The sequence below is a fragment of the Odocoileus virginianus genome, chromosome 10, assembly GCF_023699985.2.
Source record: "Odocoileus virginianus isolate 20LAN1187 ecotype Illinois chromosome 10, Ovbor_1.2, whole genome shotgun sequence".
Taxonomy (NCBI): Eukaryota; Metazoa; Chordata; class Mammalia; order Artiodactyla; family Cervidae; genus Odocoileus; species Odocoileus virginianus.
The window spans coordinates 13,016,623-13,035,281 of NC_069683.1; the positions used below are offsets into that span (position 1 = coordinate 13,016,623).

General features: G+C 55.6%; 1 protein-coding gene and 1 long non-coding RNA gene across 4 annotated transcripts; one reads left to right on the top strand and one right to left on the bottom strand.

Moving 5' to 3' along the window:
- Positions 1-45: 45 nt before the first annotated feature.
- Positions 46-18,031, top strand: ARHGAP1 (Rho GTPase activating protein 1). Of its 2 annotated transcripts, XM_020881782.2 has the most exons (14): positions 71-153; positions 3,850-4,031; positions 4,287-4,382; positions 5,893-5,922; positions 10,665-10,752; positions 14,776-14,907; positions 15,277-15,363; positions 15,555-15,653; positions 16,279-16,386; positions 16,467-16,543; positions 16,719-16,796; positions 17,128-17,256; positions 17,417-17,520; positions 17,667-18,031. In XM_020881782.2, exons 2-14 carry the CDS (start codon positions 3,899-3,901, stop codon positions 17,853-17,855), a joined length of 1,350 nt encoding a protein of 449 aa, XP_020737441.1. In that variant the 5' UTR covers positions 71-153; positions 3,850-3,898; the 3' UTR covers positions 17,856-18,031. The 2 variants fall into 2 exon arrangements, with proteins under 2 accessions (XP_020737442.1, XP_020737441.1); XM_020881783.2 differs by lacking the exon at positions 5,893-5,922 and having other exon boundaries at positions 46-153.
- On the bottom strand, positions 4,720-15,283 carry LOC110130060 (uncharacterized). 2 transcript variants are annotated; one of them, XR_002311711.2, is made up of 3 exons: positions 15,198-15,283; positions 12,508-12,609; positions 4,720-6,511 (listed from the first exon to the last, which is right to left on the bottom strand). It is a non-coding gene; the product is annotated as an uncharacterized lncRNA (long non-coding RNA). The 2 variants fall into 2 exon arrangements; XR_011489873.1 differs by having other exon boundaries at positions 12,508-12,715; positions 15,198-15,277.
- Positions 18,032-18,659: the final 628 nt, after the last annotated feature.

An 18,659-nucleotide genomic window follows, 5' to 3' on the forward strand; every position in this document is an offset into this window, starting at 1 on the left:
GGGACCGGGTGGCAGGTCGGAAGTGGGTTGGAGGTGTGGCGGAAGTGGCTGGGGAGTGAAGGGACGGGGAGGGGGCGGTTCCCCGAGAGACAGAGGAGCCGGATGTTTGCCGATCTTTGACAGGCGTGGCAGGGAGAGTGGTGCCCCTCCACGGTGAGCTGCGGGGCGCGGGGTCTCCCTGGGGGGTGACGGGGGCAGGAAAGGGACCGTCAGATCTTCTGAAGGAAGGGGGTTCGGATGGGGAGGATCGGAGCAGAGCCGCGAACGGGAGCGAGGGTGGAGTGGGGCCTGGGAACCTGGCCTTCCCGCTGCGCGGGTTCTGCTCCGCTCGCGTCTGAAGTGAGAGGACTTTACTTCCTCGTTCCTGGCTTCCTCGCTGACTGTCATCGAGCAAGCTCGTGGGAGGGGACATCTCCCTGGTCTCATCTGGGCAAGCAGTAAGACCAAGAGGTTTGGGGGAAGTATTCCACCTTTGCCACTTCTCGGGTCCCATTTTTGTATTCGTGATATGGGATGATGACACCCAAGCCGGGTTTGGTAAACCATGAGTTTCTGTGCAGATGTCATTGTAGTTGGAAGTTTTGCCGCTGTATTGTGGGTTTTGCGTTTTCACAATTCTGGAGTCCCACCGAAGAGGGCGATCCCAACGCCAGAGAATACGATTTCGTGTTGTTTATTCCAGTTGTCCACCTAGGAGATTAGGGAAGAAGCTTTACTTTGCCCTTTTTGTAGAACTTTGAGAATCGCATGAATAGCAGCCCCTTAAAGAAGTATTGAAGGAATTGACTTGCACAAAGGAACCACGTTAAGGTAGACATGGATTACATGGATTAGAATCTGGACTTTGCTGTATGACCCTAAGCAATGGCCTTTTTTTTTTTTTTTCCTGGTGCTAGGTTTCTCAAACTGTCATGGGTTTTACATACCTCTGGTGTTTTACATACCTCACTGGTGCTGTTGTGAAAAGATAAATTGTATCCAGCTCATGGGTGGTTGGTTCCCTTTTCCTCTGAGGATACAAATTGACTTGTTCTGTCACTCAAAAAATAACTCAGCATCTACTCTGTGCCAAATGTAATTTTGAGTAGGTCAGGCAGGATGTCTTAAACAGGAATTCTCAGAGGGCCTGTGAATCCCTTAAATTTCATGCAAGATTTCACACACGTGCTGATTTTGCTGAGGGAAAAAGCCACTAATTTCTCCAGAATTTCAGAGAGCTCCAGGTCTTCCCAAAGGTTAATACTTCTGCCTAAAGTGATTCTTGAAGATTTTTGTAAAGATCGACATTTTACCAACTGAGAAGGGAAAATTTACTCTGAGAGTAAAGGCTTCCCAGGTTGCTCAGTGGTAAAGAATCCACCTGCAATGCAGGAGATATGGGTTCCATCTCTGGGTTGGGAAGATCCCCTAGAGAAGGAAATGGCAAGCCATTCCAGTATTCTTGCCTGGAGAATCCCCATGGACAGAGGAACCTGGTGGGCTGCAGTCCATGGGGTCACAAAAGAGTGAATAACAACAAAAGGAGTATTTTGCAGAGTGGTGCAGGACTTGTAAGCGACAGGAATCTTGGGCAGCCAGGATACTTCTTTTCCACTATTTTATGTTCCAATTTTCCTGTACTAGCTTCCCTTCCCCTCCCGCTGAATGGGAGCTGAGCTTCTGGGCTCACTTGGGCAAGAGCTATTGGTTGGAAAGTGATGAGAGAGGCCAGACTGGCTGGGAGGTGGAAACAAGAATGATTAGTTGTGCCGGAAAAAGAGGTTATGGGGCAGGGGAGAGGTCAGTTTGGAAGAACGGACAAAATAGAAGTTACTGGAAGAGGTGGGGTTAAGCTCATCTCCCTTTCAGAAAGTGTCCCTCTCCCTTCCTCACACATACTTCAACTCCCAGCTGTTTCTTCTAATCCCGGCGTCCACTTTAGCATAAGTACTTTAGAATGCTGGACAATTACATTTCAGGGAGGAACCTTCACTTCTGTAGATGAGGAAATTAGGCCTAGATAGGAAGAGGACTTGCTCAGCATTTTGTGACCCAGTCAGCTCTATGGCCCAGGTCTCGGTGTATCTCATCCCAGGCCTTTTTCACAGCATCAAATATCCACCATGAGCAGGAAGACTTCTCTGGAACAGCTGGAGGCAAGGCTGAAGGAACTCTTGGTGTCTGGGCAATAACCCGGCAGAAGGGATGGAGAGAAGGCTTGGGCCTGGAGAGGGTTTCTGTGGGCTGCATTCTGCCCCTGATACCTGGCCAGAGGGGCCCCCACTGGGGGAGCCTTCACAGCCTCCTGGCTGAATGTTGGGGCGATGCTTATTCCTGAATTAGGTGTTGGAGGGTCGAAACGGAATGGGGAGCTGGGGTGAGGGTCCAGCAGCACTCAGTGGGAGAAATGCGTTCCCAAACAAGAAAGGACACCTTTTTTGTGTTTGTGGGAAGGGACTTGTGCTCTGGTGATAAGCAGTGAATAAGGGTAGCAGGTAAGGCCAGAGAACAGGAAGAGGAAGAAAAAGAAGTTGTGGTGTGTATTTTTTGGGTGGGGCAGGAGAGTTGTTTGGCGGCTCAGTTTTGGCTCCAGACCTTCAAAGAGCTTTTACCACTGAAGCAGTATGGTTGCTCTGGTAACAGGGTAGTTGTTGCTAGGTTGTTGCTACATAAGGAAGTAGGGAGCCGTCGGTTTGCCATCCAGGATCTTTGCCGAGACATGCACAGGAGGTTGTCACGTCGTTCACAGGTGTCCAGGGTCTGGATCTGGGCTCACAGTTCTCTTCTTTTCTCTGCTACCCGCGTCTGGGTCTTGTCTGCACTCCTTATCTGCCCCGCTGAGTCTCTGACCATATATGTCATTTTTCGGGGCTCCAGGAATGCAGTGGACTTAGAGCAGCCTCTCCTGCGGGGTTGGCTGAATGGACTGAATTAATCAACTCCCCTCCCTCACACATCTAGTGAGCTGGTGAAGGGAGAAGCGGTGGCTTCTCTTTAGGGCCAGGGGCAGAGGGTGCCGCCTCTAGGCTGCAGGCAGCCGCGTCCCTAAAGCCAGACCCCAGAGCCGAGCAGACCCAGCGTCCTGGCTCTTCTCCCTGCCCGCCTGTGGCCGCTGCTGTGCTGGTTTCCGCCTCCTGGACCTCTGCACTCTGGGTATCGTGGGCCTCCTCCTTCCCTACCTGTACCCTCCGAGCCTAACGGTGGTCTGAAACCGCATCAGGAACTCCCCACAGAGCAGAGTGGGCTTAGGAGCCTCCAGGAGCCTGCAGACTGTCCGCGGTGACTGGCAGGCAGATTGCATTTCCTGTACCTTGATCCTGTTCTGGGGCAAAGCCAGCTGGGCCCCCTGGCTGTGGCCTTTTTCCTTCAGCCTTATTGCCTCTGGTCACCTCCTGCTCCCGGGACCACAGCTGACCTGTTTCAGGCAGGGGTGTGGAGCAACCCTGTGCTCCTTAGATTCTTGTGCTTTCTCTTCCCAGTAACTGCTGGGGTCTGGGAGGCTTCCATGCTCTATGACGCTGGAGGAGAGGGGCATGGGCCCCAACCTTCCGCAGCTGGGAGGACACAGCTGGCCCGGCGGGGTGATAGGCCGTGCAGGGTGTGGCGCAGCCCTCCCACATCCAGCTGGAGGGCCCTGAAGGTGGGCACTGAGCCGTGCCTCTTCTGCCCCAGCTGCCTTTCCTGACAACGTGCCAGAAAACCGTGGAGCCAGGAAAGCCAGGCGCTCCATGGCGCTCTTGGCACTGGTGAAAGGTTTTGAGGAACAGGGACAGAACAGGGGAGCAAAGAGTGGGGGCCGGAGGGCTTGCTGTAGAAGTTATGGGTGAAGAGAGTGTCTCGCTGACCAGCCAACTACCTTCTGCCTCTCAGGGTTCTCTGTGGGTTCTGCCGTGTGGAGTTGTGGGGTGCAGGCTTGGCCATGGACCCGCTCTCAGAGCTGCAGGATGACCTGACCTTGGATGACCCCAGCCAGGCTTTGAACCAGCTGAAGCTAGCTTCCATCGATGAGAAGAACTGGCCCTCAGACGAAATGCCTGACTTTCCCAAGTCAGGTGGGCACGGCTGGATGGCAGCTGCCTTGGGAGCCTTAGAAGGGGAGGCCCCCCCTGAACTTTCTATGGAAGGAAGACCCTGGGAGGATGGGGTGGGGGCAAACAGATCAGCCCCCTTCTCAGAGCTGATCAGATCAGATGAGGGTGGGGCTGGAGCATAGGCCTTACCTGGGGAAGGGCCAGAGAGCACGAATCTTGGGGGGGGGATGTTGTCCCAGCCCCCAGATCATCCCCTGACGTTGCTGTGTTCCTCAGATGACTCCAAGAGCAGCTCCCCAGAGCCTGTCACACACCTGAAGTGGGATGACCCTTACTACGACATCGCCCGGCACCAGATCGTGGAGGTGGCAGGTGAGCGCCCCCTGCGCCCCAGCCTTGCACCTTGTCCCCCACAGTGCGCACTCCTGGCTTAAGGAAGCCAGCCCCTCCTGCCTGAGGGCACGGGGCTGCAGGGGAGGGGCAGGCTTCACCCCTGACCCGGGAGCTCTTCTGGCTCCATGTACCATTTTTTTTTTCTTTTTGAGTTCACTTTATTTTTGTTTTTTGTTTTTTAATTGGAGGATGATTGCTTTATAATGTTGTGCTGGTTTCTGCCATAAAGCAACGGAAATCTGCCAGGAGTATATGTGTATACACACACCCCCTCCCTCTCAGACCTCCCTTCACCCCCCGCCCCCACCTTGCCACTCTCGGCAGTTTCAGACTCACTTGTGATGGCCGCTGGGTCTGGTCACCCACAGCCACCTCCCGACCTGTGACCTGGTCTCTGTTGGTGGATGGCGTGTGGGAGGCATGCTGAAAGCCTTGGGTGTGATTCCCAGGTCTGCTCGCTGAGCGCCTTTCCTCCTCCCAGGGTTGCTGAGAGGATGACGGCGGTGAACATATGTCAGGGCCTGGCCCACAGCCAGAACGCAGTTAGCCCTGAACACGTGTTCATTTGCTTCCCTTCCCTGTGCCCTCAGGTCAACTTTTCTACCCAGGAGTTACTAGGAATCCCAGGGAGGTTCCAGTCCCTCTGGGGAAACCCCAACTCTAAGGAAGTCTGGAATGGCAGAGCCTCCTTGCGGGAGTTAGGAGCCGTGTGACTCTTGGGGCCTTGGGTTGCCCACACATGTGCTACGTGCGAAGAACAGGTGTAGTGGCTCCCTGGAGTCTTGGCCTCAGTGAGCGCCTGCCCTGCTGTTCATAACACAGGGCCCAGAAGACCCCTGCAGCAGGGAGGAAGCAGAGACGTGGATGACCTGGTTTCTGCCCTTAGTCCTCCTGCTGAAAGAGGAAATTGAAACTGTGGGATCCTTTGTCTTTGCTTCAGCTGTAAGCAGGGTGACAGCGTGGCCCTGTTCTGAGGTCTTGGGGTGGACTAGGGGAGCCAGATGGCTTCTGGCCCCTGGAGCCCTGTGCTGTGCTGGCCAAGGGGTACCTGGAGGCATCTGGCCACAGGGAAGGTGCAGGGAGCCCTGTCTCTCCTGAATGCTGGGCTCAGGGAGGGGTGGGGAAGTTGAGAGGGTTGTCCCTAACATTTCAGGGTGTTTCCTTGGCATCGATGTCCCTGACACCTGCCCTGGTCCGGGTTGGAGAACTTGGTGGTGGCCTCTCTCAGCCCTACTTAAAGCAAGGCCGAGAGTTCTTTAGTGATCTGGTCCTGCCCTGAGCACAGGCAGTTTCCCTTGAAGGTTTATAACATTCTGTCCCTGCTACCAGAGATGGACCTGGTTGGAAGTGTCTGATGTGAAGGAGTCTGTCTCCTGACCTCCTCCGGGCGCGCATGCCTGAGTCACAGGCAGAGCAGGGTAGGCTGCCCCCGGCCCCCCGCAGGTGTGACCCCCGCAAGCCGAGCGGCAACTTGTTTCTGTCTCTCCAGGGTGTGGTGAGCCTGAGGGGGCCCAGCCAGGTAGGTGTGATGCTGGCTGTCCGTGCTTGGCCTTCTCTGGGCTGTGGATCAAGAAGGGCTCTTGGTGGAAGCCAGGTGGGGCTAGCTTAATTGCAGCCCCACTCCCGAGAGCTGGGAGCTGGTGGTGCCGGGGGGCGGTGGAGATCGCAGAGGATTATAGGAGGTTTGACAGCGTGGGGGCTGTGCAGGGAGACACATGCAGGGTCCTAAGGGAACGGCGCCCCAGAGGACGGAGGAGGCCTTGTCCATGGGGGGTCATGGGGCTGGCTGTGAGCCATGGCCTGGCCTGAGTGCTGGCTCAGGGCCCCTCTTGGGGGGCATCCTCCATGTGTGTGCTTGATTGCCAAGAGGTGTTCGGATTGGCACTGCCCAAGCAAGAGTTGTTTGATGAAGCCTGTGGCAATGTCCGGGGAGTCCAGTTTCCTGGCCTTGGAGCCCCTCCTGCAAAAGGGAAAGTGAGTTGTGTCCCCAACTCCTCTGCAGTCCTCTGTTGTCCTTGCTGGCATGGCTGGCATGCTCCACGGTCAAACCTGACTGGTCCACATGGGTTCTTTCCAGTGGCATGCTGGTAAATGTTTAATAGTTGGCCCTCCAGAAAGGAAAAAAACAAAAACTGTTATTGTAATATTTGTAGCAGTTTCAAATTTTACCTGTCAGTAGATTTCAAGCCACCAACAGTGATGTCGCTGGCTTGCAGTATCGCCGACAGTTTAACCTTTGCACGAACGTGCCCCAGCTCCCACCTCCCATCTCCTTGGCGGCCTGCTCTCAGGTTGTGGGAAGGTGCTGGTCTGGCCCGTCCAGAATGCCTGCTGGAGGAGGCGCGCTGTGGCTGACTAACCCCCGGTTTCCCCTGGGAAGTTCCTGATCGGTGTTGGGGGAAGGCAGAGGTTTCATTCTCAGGCGGCTGGTCTTTTCCTGGTGCTTTTCCACAAGCGCCGGGCCTGCCCTCTGAGCCCTGTCCCTCAGTGCTCTGGGGACAGAGCTCCTTCTTTCCCTCCAGCCTCCAGCGTGGAAATCTGTTCTCTTCTGAGATCAGGGGGGCACTCCCAGGCCTTTTTTACGCATGTGTCTTGGAGGAGCAGTTACCATGCCTACTGGCAGATGCCCAAGCCACGCAGGACATGGGCAGTTGGGGCTCCACTCCAAGGAGGAGAGGGCAGGGGCCGGGCCCTGGGCTTACCCATGTATCGTTCCTTTCTGGTCTGAGATTCCTGCCATCCAGTGTCTCCCTGATCGCACCCTCCCCTCCACTTTGTCCCTCATCCCCATCCTGATTTCACTTGCATTTGTAAAACATTTACTCTGGAACAAGCCCAGTAGTCAGCACTGAGGATTCATTGAGGAAAAATGCACACTCCTCCTTTCACGGAGTGTACAGTCCAGTGAAGTGGTTCTTGAAGTGGTCAGGAGGCCTCCTTGGGGATATGAAAGGTATGGCCCTCTTTTGCAGAAAACACATGCACGGGCTGGTAATATCTTTTCTCTAAGATCATGGTGTTGGTGGGTGCCCATTGGTGGAACCCCGGTTGAGGATCCAGTGTCCCATTTACAAGGTGCTGGGGCAGCTGAGTGGTGGAACCACGGGCCTCTGGCCTCTCACCTTGGCCGCTTGCTAAATCAGTTACCAGCTCTTTAAATCCCAGAGCCCTGTGAGCTCAGCCCTCCTGCCCTGCTGAAGTCCTCAAGTCTGCCAGTGTGTGTGTGTTGGTCACTCAGTTGTGTCCAACTCTTTGCAATCCCATGGACTGTCGCCCACCAGGCTCCACTGTCCATGGAATTCACCAGGCAAACATACTGCAGTGGGTAGCCGTTCCCTTCTCCAGGGGATCTTCCTGGTCCAGGGATCGAACCTGGGTCTCCTGCACTGCAGGCAGATTCTTTACCATCTGAGCCACCAGCCAACGAGGGTCACCTTACTGTTGGAAGGCAGCGATGACCACCTTTCAGAGTCCTCGATGCTCCTCCCAGTATTCCCCTGCACCCTGGGTGTCTCCTCCATTCAGAGAAGAGTAGAGAGATGATGCGTGCCCCTTCCCCCCAAACCCTTCTTCCCCCTCCCCTGCCCCCCAGCCACAGGCTCATAGTAGGAGGCTGAGGGCTTTATTCAGCTCCAGACTGTACATGCGGCTCGGCTGGCCAGTCTCACCTTCGTCCTTGCCCCCTGCCAGCCTGCTCTTCCTTCTGTCGGAGTCAGTGGGAAGTGAATCAGAGCAGGCAGCAGGGCCACCCCCCGCTGGCCGCTAAGGAACCAGTGCCTCAGGATCTGGGCCAGGCTGTGAAGAACAGGTGACACCTGCTCCTTCAAAATAGACCTGCTGCTGGACGGAGCTGCACCGTGTCCGCCTCAGGAACGCCTGCAGACGGAGCTCGGCTCGTGAAGTCTGGAGAAAGTCCACCCCATGCTTTGGGAGACTGCCTAGAGCAGGCTCATAACCCAGATAGCACTGCGAGCAAACTCGGAAATAGAACCGCGCCGGGCTGACCTGGGCCAGGCTACTGGCACTCAATGGACACCAGTCACGCTTCTGGGCTCTGGAGCAGCACTGGACATTCAAAGACGGACAAGGCAGCACCTGTCTCTTCGCCTCCAGAAGAGACAGACACGAAGACAGTTATACAGGAGAGTCAAATCATCGTGACAGCTCACACGGTGACCCCTTGCCTGCCCCAGGGAAGGAGGAGACACACAGGCTTCTGCTTGGGACGAGTCTTAAGGGTTCAGAGGAGATAGCCTAGAGAAGAGGAGCAGAATTGCCTGGAGGAAGTCCTGTCTGTCTGGCATGAGAGGCAGACGCTAAAGCCGCCTGTTGTGCATTGGCCTGAATGTGTGGAGTGTGAGCCTGCCGCGGGGGGAGATGGGGCCAAGCCTGGAGAGCCCTGTGAGCGCTCTGAGGGGCTTTTACACAGCTCAGCATAGGGTTCAGGAGGAAAGGGGCGTCACGGCAGGAGGGACAGGCACAGGGAGATGTTTCTAATTCTCCACGGCTGGAAGGTGGGGCCGTTTCAAAAGGAGAACGGAGCCTGTCTCTGGGCTGGATGGGAAACCTGACCCAGGACATTCTGGGAGGGTCCCGGCTGGCACCTTTCAGGGCCAACAGAGGCTTGGCAGTGTTCTGAGTGGAGATGGGTTGATGCAGAGGCTGGACACGATAGTCAGGTGTAGGAGCCAGATGTGGGCTCAGGCCAAAGCACCAGGTTGACCCCCAGCAGAGACTGAGGCCATGCCGCCCACATTCCAGAAGCCTGCTTCAGCCTTGAGAAGAAGGGCAGAGCCTTGGCAACCACTTTGGAAAAGCACTGAGTCCTGGGTTAAGTCACTGACCAGAAGGATCATGAAGACCATGGTTCTTTAAACACGGAGAAGACACCCAGTAGTAAGGTGTCAAGGAATCCCTTAGTCCTCAGAGGTGAGAGGCAGACAGGCTGTGTGGGCTGTGTAAATGGTTTTTTTATTTGCCTCTGAAGCAGGGGCATTAGGTGAGTGTTGTCTGGTGACTCTGGAGAGCTTGAGGCTAAAGATGAAGGGAAGGGCCCTGGGACATAGGGGATGGGGGACTGGGCCTTATCCCCACCTGGCTTTGCTTGGGGTCCCTGGTCAACACTGACCCTGGAAGAGCATCTCGCCTCGGGAGGCTGTCTCATGTCTCAGAAGCTCCCCGGCTTCATGACAAGGCCAGATGGTCAGACCATGGAATAGTGACTCATTTTGGACAGACATCCCTCAGGATTTATACCATGAGCATTTTTCCAAAGCATTATAAACTCCTCTGAATGCCACGTTCTTTAGAATATCCTTAATGAGAAAGAAATGATCTGTAGAAATGTCCAGAGATCAATCAACTGTGGCCAGTAGTTCTGATAGTAAAAATCAGAAAGTGCTGTTTAGTAGTCAAGAGCAAGATATGACTATTAAGTCATCAGACTGATTTCCTTGGTGGCCCCGGGCTTTCTAAGAAGTTGGCTCCAAGAAGTTTTTCACATACAGGCTGCTCAGAGCAGGTGCTTCTGGGATAAGCGTGGAATTATAAGATGTGGGGCAGTTGCTTTGGTGGCTGTGACTTTGTTTTGTTTTCTTTAGTTATGATGAAATTTACATAATGTAAAATTAACTGTTTTAAAGTGTTTAATTTGGTGGTGTTTAGTACATTCTCACTGTTGAACAACCACTACCTCTGTCTAGTTCCATCCTTTCATCCATAGTTTCACCCATGCCAATCCCCCATAACCATAAGCATCATTCCCGATTCCTCCCAGCACCTATAACCACTGATTTGCTTTCCTTTGCTACAAATTTACCTAAGTAGCTCATATAAATGGAACCAAACCACGTGTTGCATTCAGGTTCTTTCACTGAGCATCCTGGTGTCAAGGTTCATTCACAGTGTAGCATGCATCAGTGCTCCATTCCTTTTTATTGCCAAGCAGTCGTCCATTGCACAGAGAGACCACATCTTCTTTATCCACCCATCCACTGACGGACATTTGGGTTGTTTTCCACCAGGCGTGACTTTTCAGAAAGTCATATTGTATTTTTGTACCCTGGATCAGCAGCCCTGAGAGCACCTTGTCCCTCTTTCCTCAGCGACACGCCCTCAAGTGTAGGCAGCTGCGCAGAGGTCTGTCTGCCTGGCCCCAGTGCTAAACGGCATGGGTCTCCAGACCTGGCCCCTTTCAGGTCCTCGCCTGACTTCTCGTGGCTGATGGCGCACCCGCTGTCTTCCGTCTTTCTCCACACCTAGGAGATGACAAGTACGGGCGGAAGATCATTGTGTTCAGCGCCTGCCGAATGCCCCCGAGCCACCAGCTGGACCACAGCAAGCTCCTGGGGTGAGTGCCCACAGTGGGGTGGACTGGGGCCCCATGCCTGGATCCCTCCTGCTGCGGGAGGCCATTGTCCTTCCTGTCTCTTCCTGCCCTAGGAGTACCAAGCCAGCCACCTCCCTCAAGCCCTCCCCTCTTCTGCTGAGGGGGCTGTTTCGTCTTATTTATTCATTTGTCTTTGGCTGCACAGGGTCTTCACTGCTGCACGGGCTTTTCTCTTATTTGTGTCAAGCACGGGCTCCTCTCTGGTGGCGGCGCAGGGGCTCCTCATTGCGGTAGCTTCTGTTGTAGCAGAGCACAGGCTCGAGGGTGCCCGGGCTTCAGGGGTTGCAGCGCGTGGGCTCGGCAGTTGCGTTCCTGGGCCCTGGAGCGCAGGCTCAGTAGCTGTGCCCGGGCTTAGCTGCTCCGTGGCATCTGGGATCTTCGCAGACCAGGTGTTGAACCTGCATTGGTAGGGGGATTCTTTACCACCGAGCCATCAGGGAAGCCCTGTTTTTTTATTTCAATAATTTTATTGGAGTCTGACTGTGCTGGGGCTTCGTTGCCGTGTGGGTTTTTCTGTAGTCTCCTCCTGGCAGTGCACGGCTTCTCGTTGCCGTGGCTTCTCTTACTGTGGCGCGCAGGCTCGTGGGCGCACAGGCTGCACTAGCTGCAGCTCCTCAGCCAGCCGTTTCACATCTGCGGGGCGGGTGGGCTGGGAATCAGACCTGGTTTCTAGTCCTGGAAGCCATCTGCGTGACCTTGGCAAGTGTCTTCATCTCTTCCAGCTTCTTTTCACTTTTCTTAGGGGATGATACAGCCCTCGTTCCTCGTAGGAGTGAGATATCCCATGTGAAAATACTTTGAAAAGTCAAATACTGTCCAAACGCGAGGCCTGATTAAGATGATGATCAGTCTGAGGCGTTTGCAGTTGCTCACCATTTACATGAATAATTACCATTAATTGTATTTTGTGCCACATCTGGTGAAACGACTTCTGTACCTATGTGGGTTCTGAATGCTAAGTACATGACATAGCTCTGGTTGGTCTGGAAATCTCCGGAGGCAAGTTTGAAGGCTGATTGAAAGCGGAAGTGTGACAGTCTCTGTCCTGCTAAGTGTGGGTCCTTGGGCCCCCACCAGACCTGCGCTGGGTCCACAGAGCGTGTGGGACCCCCAGAGGCAAGGCCATAGCTGCCTTCCTCCTGAGGCTCCTCCTCCTTGTGTGCACAGATTCCTATCTTGCCCTCCTTTCCTGACCACTTCAAAGCACTCCCCAAGGTTGATAATGTCTGCCCTGCCCTTACTGGCTCTCTGGGGGTCCTGAATGGCTGTGTATGTGGAGGGGCTGGTGTGGGGCCCGGGACAGTCTGGGGCTGCGGCAGCAGAAAGCCACGGGGGCATGGCGGGGGGTGGTGCATTGCAGAGTCTTTGCAGTCCTATGTGACTGCTTTCCCTCTGGTCTCCGGAGCCCTCCTCCCCGGGCTCCTCAGCCGGCCGTGCAGGGAGACACAGCCTTGCCCGGGCCTGTCCTGCGGCCCGCCTGAGGGGGCTGAGTCACATGCCCTCCTCTCTGGTTTTATCTCAGCAACTGGCAAGGCGTGGGACAGACCCCTGGCCGGATGATGGTCCGAGTAGGAGGCAGTCAGAGGGAGGGGAGGTGGGAACGCACCCAGCTTTCAGGGGAGAGCTTGCTGGGTAAGGCCGCCCCCCTCGGGGGCTTCAGAAAGCCCTCTGTTACTCATCCCCTCTGTCCTGCATTCCTTCCCAGCAGGGTCTTACCCCCTCCACCCGGCCTTGAAAGGAGGCACTTTCATCAGTCTTGTCATCTTGTTTCCAGTCTGATTATCTCAGGCTTGGCTTTTCCCAGCTGTCCAGTCAGATCTGGGGGTTGAAATAGAAAGTGCCTGAAGCTTGGATGCAGAAGACCAATGAAACTTCAGCCCTGCCATTAACTAGCTGTGTGCTTGGGTCACGTCTCTCCTGAGCCCTATAAAAATAAGAATTGTGCTTATCGGGTTGGTGTGGGCCTTAAGTAAGAAAATATACATGAAATGCTATTGTATTCATCTGTATCACAGATTTCAAGGATTTAGAAAAATGTAGATAGCAATTAAGAAGTATAAGTGCGATAAAGTGTCCCATAAACCAACCACCTGGAGAGAAAAACCACTGTTAATATTTTAGTGTATTCACATCCTATTTTTTTTTCTGTAATATATATTGTACCCTATAGTCAGTTTTATATATTACATAATGTTTTTATCTTTTGAGCATTAGACATTCCTCAAGGACATCCTTTTAAAAAATTGTTATTAATATATATGTATCCAGGAACGCAAGCACATTATGTATACTACTAGATAAATTTTCAAAAATTAAATATACCCTTATCATCCACACCCACAAACCTCGCTTTGTTCTTCCCGTCACTGCCCCAAAGTGTAACCACTGTTCTCACATCAAGCTTCACAGATTGGTTCTGTCTGCAGAAACATCCTGTGGGGTATTCTGTTTATAGATGTCCTGTGATTTATTTAACCAATTCCCTATTCTTGGACACTTAGTTTGCTGTTCATTTCCCCCCCCATTATAAAACAGGCTATAATGAACAGCCTTTTATTAAAGCACTCGTGTCCATCTCTGATTAGTTACTGGGGATAAACTCCTGGACACACTTTTACCAGGTCAAACAGTGTGAATGTTTTGTGGCTTCTGATAAACATCACTTCATTGCCCTCCCAAATGTCCTAACATTTATCAGAGGATGAGTGTATTTTCACTACAACCTTTGCTGTTTTACTTATTTATCTTTGTAAATAAATCAGTTGTGCGGCATGCAGGATCTTAGTTCCCCCACCAGGGATTGAACCCATGCCCATTGAAGTGGAAGCTCTGAGTCTTGACCACCGGACCACCAGGGAAGTCCCTCACTTTGCTGTTTCACAGTTGCAAAATGCCCTCTTTTTATGTGACAGCTTTCTTGCAAAGTGCTCAATGTGTATGAGGGGTAAGTTATTGTGCAGTGACGATGATCAGAATTAAGATAATAAATCTGGCATCAGACACCTCACACGCCCACCAGTGCTGTCCCAGCCCGGCACCCGTGGACCAGTGTTCAGGTTACCCTCTCTGGGTTAAGTCAGATTGTGTCTGGGCACTTAGTCCCATCCTCGGGCACTTTTCCTGGCTCCTTTCCTCCTTCCCCGCATCTCCTTGGAAGCCCTTAGCATTCCTGCATGCCCAGCCTCCCAGCCTGGAGCAGCGTTCCTCCTGGGACCTGGGAGCTGTAGGCCAGGCAGGAAGAGGGTTTTCCCCAGGGCTCCTCTCCATCTCTGGAATTCATATTCATTCACTTCCTACTTTCCCACCTCAGATGAGCCCAGCATCCACGTGTGTGTTTGTATTAGATGGTAGGTATTGTGCTGTGAGGATTGGGAACTTGAACTGTGGGTCCTTAGTCCACAAGATGTCCAGAAAAAAAAAAAGACTGGAGCAGGAGAGGAGGTCCTGTATCCACTCTGATCCCCTTTTACAGTGTTCTGTAGCCAGCCCTGCGGGTGTAAAAGGCAGACCTGTCCCATGATCAACGCGGCCAAACTTGGAGTCAGTTCACCTCCAGGCTCTCCCACAAGCTTGATCTCTCTGAGCCTCACTGCCCTCACTTGTAAGAAGGGAATAGTGTCAGCCTCCATTATAATGAGGAAAGGTGAGATAGTGTATGCAAAGTGCTCGGTGGACACTGAAAGCTTAATCCTGATCACCATTGACTCACAGCAACCCCGTGAGGGGAAAGGCTATTCCCATTTTGACTGGAGGTATGTGAGGTGGCTCCAGTTAGAGTCCTGGTCTCCTGACTTCTAGTCAGTGCTCAGGAGAACTGTTGTTGTTACCGTTATTCCGCTCCCAGCCCAGCTGTTCCTCGTCCACCACAACACGGTGACCAGTTGTTCCTGGGCGGAGGCGGGAGGGGCAGCTTCTTGGGTGCGCAGGGTCTGTCTTACCTGGGCCTCCCCTGCGGACACGCCTGAGTGGGGGTGTCTCTTGCAGGTACCTGAAGCACACCCTGGACCAGTACGTGGAGAGCGATTACACGCTGCTCTACCTACACCACGGCCTCACCAGCGACAACAAGCCCTCCTTCAGCTGGCTCCGTGATGCCTACCGGGAGTTTGACCGCAAGTGGGTGGGGGCCTCAGGGGAAGCTCCAGGGCCCCTGGGGGGCCAGCATCTCGGCCCTATAATGGGCTGCCGTCTGCTCAGGCAAAAGTGTGTACTCCATGCCCGGGGGAGGTGGGTGCCCCCCCCACCTGGGTGATGGAACACTAAGACTCTCAAATTGGAACAGCCTGGGCTTAAATCCCAGTTTCTCTGCTGAGTCACTCTGTGACCTTTCATGCTCCTTAACTTCCCCGAGCCTGTTTTCTAACATGTAAGATAGGGCCGCAGTGGCACACACCTGGCAGGCTTACCGGGAGTCATCGAGTCAGGAGACATACATCAAGGCCTGGCTCTGTGCCTGTCCCCCGAGCGCCTGTTCTGCCTCTGCAGGTACAAGAAGAACATCAAGGCTCTCTACATCGTGCACCCCACCATGTTCATCAAGACCCTGCTCATCCTCTTCAAGCCCATCATTAGGTGCGTGGGTCCAGGGTGGGCACTGACCTCTCATGCCCCTCTGTGAGCTGTGACGCAGGCCCCAGGAAGCCACCCATCCTGGGGACAGACTAGTCAGGCTTCTGCCTGACCTGGGTGGGCCGCTGAGAGAGCGTGGAGGCCTGCTGGAGCCGGCCTGCCCTGGACCCACACGCGCTCTCTTCCGCCGACAGCTTCAAGTTCGGGCAGAAGATCTTCTACGTGAATTACCTGAGTGAGCTGAGTGAGCATGTGAAGCTGGAGCAACTGGGGATCCCCCGCCAAGTGCTCAAGTGAGGCCGGGGTGGGGACTGTGTGTGCCCAGCGGGCACTCTCTACACACAGGTCATGGCTGTGGGGGGAGTGCGTGCCAGCCGAGGGGAGAAGCAGCCTTGAGACCCCCAGGATACGCCGAGGATGCAGATGTAATGGGAAAGAGGCAGCACATGGGGTCAGAGTGAGCCAGTTCAGGTCCCACATCTGCCGCTGAACAGCTGTCACTGAATCTTTTCATCTTTGTTTAAGTGGCTTGTGATCGCTTTACACTGTTGTGTTCGTTTCTGTCGTACAGCCCTGTGAATCCGCTCTATGGACACAGTACAGCTTCCTCACCCTGGAGCCTCCCTCCCTGGTGGACACCGGGGGAGGGGGTGGGGAGTAAGCGAGAGAGTAGCCCTGACGTGTAGACACCAACGTGGGTAAGAGAGATAGCCAGTGGGAAGCTGCCGTGTACACAGGGAGCTCGGCTCCGGGCTCGGTGATGGGTCTTTCTGAAGTCCTAACTTGCTGCTGGGCAAAGCTGGGTTGCTGCGAGGACTGAATGAGGTCATCCATGTAAGGCAGCCCAGTGTCTGACACACAAGAGTTGCCATAGTGACCGCGAGGCCAGACTGGGGCCGACCCTCACTGCTCCCGCAGGTATGATGACTTCCTCAAGTCCACACAGAAGAGCCCCGCAACCGCCCCCAAGCCCATGCCACCACGGCCCCCTCTGCCCAACCAGCAGTTCGGTGTCTCCTTACAGCAGTGAGTATGGGAAAGGTGGGGTGGGGCGGGCATCCGAGGGCCGGGAGGGCGGCAGGGCCCTCACGGCCTCGTGCACGCAGGCTCCGGGAGAAGAACCCAGAGCAGGAGCCCATTCCGCTCGTGCTGCGGGAGACCGTTGCCTACCTGCGGGCCCACGGTGAGTGCCGGGCTCCCTCCGCCTTCGGGGAGCTGCGGGGCAGGGCTGGGCGGGGTCGCACGCGCACCAGTACCCGCTCTGACCCGAATGGGAAGCCCAAGATGCGCGGAAGGGGCTGGGGGAGCCCACGCGGTGTCCCAGAGCTCTGAGACTCACCAGGCCCGGCTACCCTCAGCTCTCACCACTGAGGGGATTTTCCGGAGGTCGGCCAACACGCAGATTGTCCGGGAAGTGCAGCACAAGTACAACATGGGTGAGTGGCCCCTGGGGCATGCTGAACCCCGAGATCGTGTGTGTGTGGGGGGGGGGCATGCGTGTGTGGTTTCTGTGGCATTTGGCATGATTACACCGGTCTCACGTCTGCCTACTTGACCCAGACCTACTTCCTCCTAGATGAGGTTTCTAGAGGGAGGCGAGGAATAGCCGTGGTGCGTGTTCAGGGGCCCCGCTCCGCAGATGGCCTGGCCCTGTCCCCTTGTCTCGTGGGAGGCGGGGCTTGTGGCCAAGGGGGCGGTCAGGATTGGCTGCCGGCCTCCAGGCCCCGCCCAGCTCCTCTGCACCGCGCCCCGCCTTCCCCTCTCTAGGGCTGCCCGTGGACTTCGAGCAGTACAACGAGCTGCACCTGCCGGCAGTCATCCTCAAGACCTTCCTCCGGGAGCTTCCCGAGCCCCTGCTCACCTTTGACCTCTACTCCCACGTGGTGGGCTTCCTCAGTGAGTGTCCCCCCCTCCCCTCCCCAGCGTCCGCAGCGTGGGGTCGTAGCTGGCCTCAGAGCGAGCCTGTCCGCCTGGGAAAAGTCTGGTTGGGGGGTTTCCCTCGAGTCTGCTGACAGGGCTTCCCGAACCCGTGTGACCCTGCCCCCATTCCTCACAGACGTTGACGAGAGTCAGAGAGTGGAGGCGACGCTGCAGGCCCTCCGCACGCTGCCCGAGGAGAACTACCTGGTGCTGCGTTTCCTCACTGCCTTCCTGGTGCAGGTGAGACTCGGGCGGGCCTCTCCCGCTCCCGCTCCCCTGGAGTGGGGTGGGGGCCGCTGCTCCTGGACTCCGTTGCCGGGCGTGGGAGGCGGCGTCCGTGGTTTCCAGCTGCAGCGCCCCCTCCTCCCCCGCCGTTCCTCACACAGGTCTCGGCCCTCTCTGACCAGAACAAGATGACAAACACTAACCTGGCTGTCGTCTTCGGCCCTAACCTGCTGTGGGCCAAGGACGCGGCCATCACCCTCAAGGCTATTAATCCCATCAACACCTTCACTAAGTTCCTCCTGGATCACCAAGGAGAGTTGTTTCCTAGCCCCGATGCCAAGGGGCTCTGAGTGCCCGCCCAGCCCGCCCCCTGCTCAGACAGCCCACACTCTGGACTTTCCTTCCTGGCTCCAGCCCCGAAAAGGGGCCCTGAGTCCCCCGGAGAGGGACGCTGAGGCCCGCCCCGGGACAGCACCTCCTCCCTTTCTGGCCGGCCCACCTGGCCGGCTCCCGTGGCCTCACTGTAACCGCAGGACCTTCTCTCTTCGCCTTACACTTCTCACTGCCTCCTTGGGTCCCCGGCTCCGTGAAGGCTCTGCGGAGCCGGCTCTTCAGGCTGGAGGCCCGGCCCCAGCAGCCGCCCCTCTGCTTCCTCCTGCCCGTATCCCTGGCAACTGGAGGTGCCAGAGTCACTGCCGGCTGGGCTGGGAGCCGGGGCTGGTCCTCTCCCTTCTGCCTGCGGGGGAGCGAAAGGCTGCGCTGGCTGCACTGGTCCTGCCGAGGCTCCTCCCTGTCTGGGGGAAGGCCCAGTGGCAGGCACCCGGTTCCTGTCCTCTCCCCTCTGACGGCTCAGCCTTCGGCACTTCCACAGCAAACTGACGGCAGGCTGGAGTCCCACGCCTGCCTTCTCTTCCGCACATCCTGGGTCAGCCTTTCCCAGATGGTACTGCCCCCCGGGCATCCTCACACCCCTGGTTCTCCTGCCAGGACTGGGAGCTTGGGTGACGGGGCTGGGACCCTGCCTCCATTCACAATAGACGCCCCACTCTCATCCCTGACAGCCCCCTAGGGTCCACTCAGACCGGTGACTAGCGGCCCCCCGCCCACCCCCTGCCTTGCCTCTCCTTCCCCCCGACTTGGACACATCCTTGGCC